Source organism: Elephantulus edwardii, unplaced genomic scaffold, assembly GCF_000299155.1.
Source record: "Elephantulus edwardii isolate Elephantulus edwardi_28Jun2011 unplaced genomic scaffold, EleEdw1.0 scaffold00164, whole genome shotgun sequence".
Classification (NCBI taxonomy): Eukaryota; Metazoa; Chordata; class Mammalia; order Macroscelidea; family Macroscelididae; genus Elephantulus; species Elephantulus edwardii.
The window spans coordinates 3984337-3993371 of NW_006399914.1; the positions used below are offsets into that span (position 1 = coordinate 3984337).

Genomic DNA, 9035 nt, shown 5'->3' on the forward strand with positions numbered 1-9035 from the left:
GCCTCAAACCTGTTCCTGAGATGGTTCTGAAATTCAGGTGGGATAGACTCAAAGTCATATTTTGGTTGCCTTGGATTTGGTTTAATTTTGGTTCAACTTCAGCTTGAACTTGCATTTGAGTAGTTGGTGGTGTGTTCCACAATCAACTCCTGGTCTAGTTTTCACAACTGATACTGAGCTTCTCCAGTGGTTATTTCCACAGATGTAATTGATCTGATTCTGGCGGAGAAGCTGGGCAGCTAAAGGGTCCATAAAACTCCCCGCCCATTTTCTCAGGTAACATTGAAGATGCCAAAACCGCACAGCATTTGTTCATAGATCACATAGAACTCTAGGAATCATTACCAGGTTACTTGGATGAAGATAGACACTTTGGAGTTTGGATGAACTGCCCAAACCTTATATACTAAGTAATGTTTTACAAAGAGGATTTGGCAGCAATCAACTCACTGGTTCCCAAAGTTTTCTGTACATGAGAATCACCAAAGATTTTATAACTCCAGATATCCAGCCTGTACCCCAGATAATTAAAACAGAATGTCAAGGTGTGGAAGCCAGGAAACATAACCTTTTATAAAGACCCCAGTTATTTCAATGTACAGGAAAATTTGGGAATGACTTAACCAACTTTAATATATCTGAACTCCAGAAATTGGCTTTAGATTTCTATAGACTGTCATTAGTCTCCTTAATCTCCCACAACCCTCCAGTCAATGTTATGAGTTAGTCATAAGGTTATTGTTGTTATTATGAGCCATCAAGTCAACCGCAATTCCTAATGACCCTATCTATGAATGACAGCTCTGAATCTTGCCCTATCCTGAACAAAACGCACCATTTCTGACACACCTGCTCCCATTGCCACAGTCACTGTGTCAATCTATTTCTCCCAGGGTCTTTCTCTCCTGTGCTGACCCTCAACCATTTCAAGCATGATGTCCTTCTCCAAGGACTGATCCTTCCTGGTAACATGCCCAAAGTATCTGAGATACAGCATAAAAATCCTTTCCTATGAGGAGCAACTGGGTTTCACCCTCTAAAAGATAGTTCTCTTGGTAGTCAGTGGTATGTTCAATATTCTTCTCCAGCACCACAACTCAAAAGCATCTATTCATCTTCTGTCATCCTAAATCATTGTCCAGTTCTCAGACGCATAATAAGTAATTGCGTCATGGTCTGAATCAGATGCACGTTAGTCTCTAGTCTGAAATAGTTGCTCTTTAGCACTCTTGAGGACCCTGACAGCAGATTTTCCTAAAGCAACTTATCTTTTGACTTCCTGACTAGTGGTGCCGAGAGTGTTGACTATGGATCTGAACACAATGAAATGGTTAACAATCTCAATCTCTCCTTCATCTATCATGGTGCTGCCAATTGGCTCAGTGGAGAGAATCTTTGTTTTCTTTATGTTGAGAGGCAATCTATATTGAAGACCTAGTCCTTGACCTTTTGCAGTAAACACTTCAAGTCTCCCTCAGTTTTGGCAAGAAATGTTGCATAACACAGACTGAGTCTTCCTCTAATCCTGATGCCACATTCTTCTTCATAAAGATCACTTCTCAAATGATCTGTTCTATATATAGATTTGTTTTGGGTTTTTTTTTTTAATCCAAATTAAAATCCCCTTTAATGAGAAGAAAAAAAAAAAGAAAAGGATTCATCTTGATTTTGAACCCTGCAATGTTGCCTTGCTCTGTTCAGACAACAGTTTTCTAGTCTAGGTAAAAATTTCACATGAACAAAATCAAGTGTACTAGGATTTTCATTCTTCTTAATGTTAGCCACAATAAATGATCCACACAGTCAAATGCCATTATACAGTCAATAAAACACAAATCTTTCCGGCACTCTCTGCTTTCAGCCAAGATCCATCTGACATTGGCCATAATGTCTGGAGTGCCATGGCCTCTTCTAAATCCAAGCACATATTTCTGGCAGTTCTCTGTCAATGTACAGTTCTAGTAATTTTTGGATAATCTTCAGCAACATTTTGCTTGCACGTTATATTAGTTATATTTTATAATTTCCACATTCTGTGGGATCACGTTTTTGGGGAAAGGGAATAAATATGAATCTCTTCCAGTCAGTTGACCAGGTAGCTGTCCTCCAGACTTCTTGGAACAAATTGATGAAAACATTCAGGGCTGCATCTTTTTGTTTAAATATGTCAACTGGTATTCCTGGGGCCTTGGTTTCTGCCAATTCCTTCAGAGCAGCTTGAACTTCCTCCTTCATCCCTACTGCTTCTTGATCATATGTTGTTTCATAAAATTCTTCAGCCAATTGCAATCATCAACAAATTCTTTTCGGTAGAGTGACTCTGTATATTCTTTTGATGCTTTCTGGTTCATTCAATATTCTACCCATAGCATCTTTAAATATTGAAACTTGAGACCTGATTTTCAGTTCTTCATTTCCTTCAGCTTGAGAAATGATGTTCTGACTCTAGTTCTTTGCACACTTCATTTTAATATTTTATATTCCTAAGCTGCCCTTTGAAATTTTCTGTTCAGCTCTTTAACTTCCTGATTTCTCCCCCTTGTTTCAGCTTCTTGGAGTTCTAGTGCAATATCCAGAGTCTCTTCTGACATCCAGCTCAGTCTTTTCTTCCACCTCTGTCTTTTTTTTTTTTTAATTTGTATGGACCCACCTCTGTCTTTTAAGGACCTTTTGTTTTCTTTATAGATGATATTCTTGATATCACCTCATATTTCTGCTAGTCTTTGTTCACTAGTGATCAAGGCCTCAAACTTGCTTTTGAGATAGTTTCTAAATTCAGGTGGGGTAGACTCAAGATCATATTTTGGCCATTCCCATGTTTGATAGCATTTTTTTTGCATTTATTAAGCTTTTATTCATTAAGTAGGCCCATCTCTGAAGCCTGTAAATTATTGAATTTTTTAAAAAAATCATTATTTGTGACTCAATCCTGACTCTTTTTTTCTCTCCGATTTGCCTTATGTAGCTATTGTGTGCTATCAAATTGGAACACACTCATAGCTGACTCCTCCAGAAGATTTTCATTGGCTTTCAACCACACAGAGGAGATTGCCCATTTTCCTCCCCCAGAGAGCTGGGATTCAAATCATTGACCTTCTGGTTTGCGGTGTAACAACAGAAGGTCTGCAGTGTAACACCTACCCACTAGGTCACCAGAGCCCCCAAGAGTCTAAGTTGCTGTTGCTGTGAACTATTGAGTTGAAACTGACCATAGTTGACCTGTCAGCTTGTTTACAGAGGCAGTAATCAAACGAGAGGAGACTGCCTATCCTTCTTCTGCAGAGCAGCTGGTAGAATGAAATCGTGTGTCTCTGGGTTTGCAGCACAATTCCCTATCACTATACCTTTGGAGCTTCCAACAGTCCATGCTAGGGCTGGACTGTTGTTTTCTATAACATTTAAAAAATTTCGAGTACTTTCATTTTTCCAATTAAATTTTGATATTAGGTCAAAAAATCAAAACTACATTGTGCTTTTGAGAAGAACTGGTTTAAATCAGCAAATTAGGGGATGCATATTGTCATATTTTATTTTTCTCATTAAGGATAATCATATATCTCTGGGAAAGACAGCTGGCCATTTACCAAGGAGAAAATGCTATGTATAACATGTGGCCAGGAGGGACCAATCCTTAGAGATAGCCATCAAGCTTGGAATGGTGCAGGGACAGTGCAGGAGAAGAAGATTCTGTATGAGATGGATTGATAAAGTAACTAGGATAATGGGGTAGGTATGCTGGAGACAGTGAGATTGGCTTAGGATAGGGCAGACTTTAGAGTTGTACATAGGGTTGCTATGAGTTGCAGGAGACTCAATGGCACATAACAATAACAATACAGCACAAAAAATCATGTGTAAGTATGTGGAAGGATAATGTATAGCTAATAATACTCAGATAAATACTTATTCTCAATTTCTCCTAAAGATGGGGCAAACAAGAAAGAAACTGAGTTTAGAAGGTTATAGAACTTCCTGATTGTGTGAGGTTTAAGATAGTAAAACATATTCTTTCTCCCTGAACAACTTATCTCTCCTGTAAAAATGTATACATTTTTAAAAAATTATGAACATTTCCTTTGCACTAAATCATACTATTTCTTTTCTTTGCAAGACTTATTTCAGAAATACTCAAGCAACATCCTAGACAAATCTCTCTGCCTGTTGAATATTTCCTTAACGCAGTTCAAATCTTGTAATCAAAAGTTTAGAATGGTATCACTCTTTGAATTGGTTGAAGATGTTCTTGGCCACCATTATGCATATTTACCTCTTTCCAGGCTTTGAAGAACCTCATGATAACAGAATTTTCCAGGCCCTGAGCTAAGGTTATTATCTTATTGAATCTTCCACCAACTTGATGTTTGAAGTGAGGTGAATTTCCAGGACTGAGAAGAAAGCAGGAGTCAGAGAGTCACTTACTCGTTTGGCCACAGATTTCTCTTGCTGTTCTTCCCACTTCCTCTGCTCTGCTCTCACATGTGCTTTGTACTCTGGAAGCTCAGGCAGCTCAGCTAGCCATCGGCGACGCGCATTTTGCACAGCTGTTTCTACCTGGAGGTTATTTTAACAGAAAGAGGGAAAGTGGTTGTCAAATTCTACAAAGATCCCATTTTCAAATAGTGACTATACACAATATTACACACATACACATATACACTAATGTAGTTTGGGGGTTCCCATTGCAAATTTTTCTGCTATCAGTGAGTTTGTGACTAAAGAATTATATAATTCATTAATTCATGCACAAATCAGACTTATATAATTCAACAATTCATGAACAAACCTGTTGGATTCTGAGCATGATCTCTTTGTAAATCTATCATCAGTTATCACATAATCATCGATAAAATGATGTTGTCATTGTTAGATGTCATCAAGTCGAATATAGGTCATGTTGTTGTTGTTGTTAAGTGCTGTCGAGTAACAGGCGACTCATAGCAACCTTATGAAAGAGAGTCCTCAACGCTTGGGTGTCTCTCGTTCTCTCTACAAGTTCATAGGGTTTCCAGAGGCAAGCTATTACGGAAGTGGATGCCACTGCTCCTTCCAAATATAGCTCATAGCGACCCTATAAACAATAGATCTGAACCCTGTCCTATCCTGTGGCACCCTCACAATCTCTGACACACTAGAGCCATTGCTGCAGTCGCTGTGTTGATCCACCTGGTCGAGGGTCTTCCTCTCCTTCACCATCTCTTCACTTTGCCAAGCACGATGTCCATCTCCAAGGAATGGCTTCTCCTAGCAATATGTTCAAAGTATGTGAGATGAAGCTCTATCATCTTTTCCTCCAAGAACCACTTTGGCTGTACCTTCTCCAAGACATACTTGTTTATTCTTTTGGCACTCCGTACTCTTCTCCCACTCTATAGTTCAAAGGCATCAATTCTTCTCTGGCATCTTAGCAACTGTCCAGCTCTCAAATGCAAAGTAAATGATTAAAAAGATCGTCACCTCAATCAGGTGCACTTGGTTTTCAAACTGCTATCACTGTTCCTCAATAATTCGGAGAAGTCCTTGACTATATGCTTTCATAATACAATAGGTCTCCTGATCTCCAAATTGGTATTTATTGTGGATCCGAGTATGGTGAAGTTGTCAACAGTTTCTCCATCTATCATGACATGTGTCTAGCTCATCTACCCACCACGAGCTTTGTTAACCAAGTGGAAGGAAGGTGCGCTGCACTGCAATCCCAAAGGCATGCAGTTCAAATCCACCAGTTGCTCCATGAGAGAAGGATGGGCAATCTCCTCCCTTGAGATTTTCCTGCCTCTGATAACCTGCTGGAGGGTCAATTCTGATTTGCTAGCACACAATAACCATCATCATGTTGCCTATGGGTCCAGTGGTGAATATTTTTGTTTCCTTGATAATAAAATGCAATCCATACTGCAGGCTGTATTCTTTGATCTTCTGCAGCAAATGCTTCAAGTCCTTCTTATTTTCAGCAAACAAGGTATAATTCATATAATGCAGATAGAGTCTTCCTTCAATTTTGATGCAACATTCTTCTTCACAGTCCAATTTCTTGAATAATTTCTTCAGGATACAGATTAAATAGGTGTGGAGAAAGGTTACAACTTTGACACACACCCTCCTAATTTTAAATCATGTCTTCGAGTTGTGGTGCTGGAGAAGAGTCTTGAACATACCATGGACTACAAGTAAACAAATAGGATAGGTCTGTCTTGGAGAGGTGAAACCAAGTCTCTCCTTAGAGGCTAGGATTTTGAAACTCTGCCTCACTTACAATAGACATGTAACCAAGAGATTGGTCATTGGAAAAGGACATTATGCTCGGAAAGGTGGACAGACAGCAGAGGAGAGGGAGACCCCGGATGAGATGGATTGATACAGTAAGTGGAGTGATAACAGTTCATTTTCATTCAGCAACAGAAGGGTATGCTTTTCTAATTATGGCATTATCTTTGGAATTAAGTAATTTGCCCCAGTTAAAAAGTGAGTTTAGTTTCATGAATATTTCAAGGGGGCGGCAATGGCACCAATTCTTTGCAGCAAAGGGGAGTTATTATAGACTAAGTCCCACTTTAGAAGTATGCCTGCAGATTCATCTATCAACTCTCAACATAAACATCACTAAAGCTTATTTCTTCAAGTTTGCTGTCTTAAGGCTATTTAGTGGAATATTTTCTAAAAGATTAGATTGATCAAACCCTTTGTAAATAAAAAAAGTAGTCAAAGTGAGAGTGACAGCTTTATGACAAATATGAAGAAACACATAATAGGTTTTCCACCTCAGAAATGCATAAAATTTTTAAAGTAGAGAAATTATGAATGACTTAAAGTGTAATGTTTACAAGGTTTTCAATAATAAATAGGCATTTACAATAACCTCACTATTACAGTTTATATTACAAAATCTATTACCTGTTTAGTAATATTTTCACAATATTTGAACTCTAATTCAGCTTCGAGTTTCTTCAAACCTTCCTTGAGAGCTTTTTCCTTCTCTAGCTCTAAATCCTGTTGGATCTTTTGCTTCTGCTCTTCTAACATCATTGCCATCTCTTTCTTGGAAAGGACATCAGTGGTGGTTAAAAGGTCAGTTTGGCTGCCACAATCTGAAGTCTTCTTTCTCATTTCCTTCTGAATATGATCCAGCTTAGACTTCCACTCCTTTTCAAGCCTTTGAGAAAGTTCTTCTTTGATCTGTTTTCAAAAGAAAAACATTCACTAGAATTAAACTTAGCCAATAAAGCAACCACATGAGAGTTAGAAAACCACTTAGACATTGTCAAAGTAATTATATGAAGCTTGGGAATTTAGTCAATAAAAATATACCCCGACAAAGAATCTAAGTTACCCTTTGACCTTATCTCTATAACGCAAATCACGTGAAAGATTGAAATATGTTGTTTAAGATTAGGTTAGGTTCCTCTCTAGAAGCAACCTGCTGGAAGCTTAGACATTGCTACAACAAAGACGGTATGATTTTAAAAAACAAAACAAAAACAAACCAACTATTTTGCTATTAATTAATATATATTGTCATAAATACCATGCTTAGTACAAAGAAGGTACTAATTAAGTCTAATTAATGATATAAAATTGAATGGATGATCTAGAATACAGTCATGTTCACTTGAATAAATTAGAGTTTTAATTGTTATAATGTTAAATCTACTGAGTAGAGTGTGCATTCAAGCCAGGAACATTATTGGAAAAATTAGTTTCTGCGGTATTTTTCCACTTTCAGTAGTACTCAGGGATAGGTTCACACAGATACAGTCTTAAGAGAAACTGGGAAGTAGTAAATTTACTTTTCCCTTTTCCTGTTCTCTATCTCTCCTGTGCAGACAAAGTTCCCAAACTGCTCTCCCAGCCCCTAGACCACGTAACTGTGTTGCTTTATTTGAAAATGTCCTCTTGAATAGAAACATCCTGACATTCTCATAAAAGCATTAGTACTCTTATTCCTCTGGAAAACAACTGGTTAGCTAATCAACTTTAAAAAAAAAAACAAACAAACTCAAAAAAACAAAAAGACTAATTTATAACAATGCATAAATATAGTTCATTTTGTACCGTCCAGATTGTAAGATTTTATATAAAAATGACTAGGATAATTCACTGCAGGTGCTCTCTGAAGAAGGAATGGGAGAGAAGGAGCAGGGAAGCTGAAATACAGGTGAGTAATCGATCATATCTTCAGATAGTTCTCACTCCAGTTAAGAGCATCATTGTGAGCAGGAGACTCTTGTTTAAGTAAACTGGAGAATTAATTTAACTTCTTAATAATTTTTTGAGATCATAAACTTTCTAGGGAGTAATTAGCATTTCCTGCCCTCATTTTCTATTCATGCAATGGAGGGAAGATTCCATGCTTTTGACCCAGTGTAGTCATCACTTTCTTCCTCTAATCCATAATATATAAATTTATAGACAACAGCTTAAGAGTTTTCAGAATCATTTTATCATATGAAATTAGGTTATAGTTTTCTTTGGAAGCATTACAGAAGACGTGCAACTTCTGATCTGGGTTAATAAAGACCAAGAGGGTGAAATTTTTAAATAATAATAATAAAAATAAAAAAACAAACCTGGTGAGTTATTCTACCAATAACCCAATTCTGTAACGATTACATAGCAACAATTACAATCTTAGGGACAGATTAATACTATATTTTAAAAACATTATGGTTTTGAGCCCACACCTTCTTCTATTCCTTTCCCCAGGAGGTCTGGCTAACATCACATTATTTTCAACCTGCTGTTTAACAGCAGTTTCTCATTCTTTTTGCCATTTGTCCTTTTCCATAATAGGGGTATTTTGGTATTCTTCTTCAAGTTTCAACTGTAGTTTCATCTCTCTTTTCCAATAGTTGGTTCTTAAATTAAAATTCAAGTAAATGCCAATGTATAACATTGCCTTCAGGTTAAACTTACAAAATAATGATAATATGCACGTAAGAGACAGTAACACATGGGGGAGATGATCTTTATGCATGCTGGCTAATCTGTTGTCTATAGTGTTTTGATACGTCTATATTACTTAAATCTCTATCTAGATT

General features: G+C 37.3%; 1 protein-coding gene across 1 annotated transcript in view; it reads right to left on the reverse strand.

Annotated features, from left to right (window-relative positions):
* The window catches only part of CEP152 (centrosomal protein 152kDa), a 107372-nt gene that overhangs the window by 28095 nt on the left and 70242 nt on the right, over positions 1–9035 (reverse strand). Inside the window, exons 17-18 of the mRNA XM_006895325.1 lie at positions 6892–7173; positions 4420–4551 (exon numbers count right to left, since the gene is read on the reverse strand). Coding sequence (XP_006895387.1) covers positions 4420–4551; positions 6892–7173 — 414 coding nt within the window. The remainder of the gene's footprint in view (positions 1–4419; positions 4552–6891; positions 7174–9035) is intronic.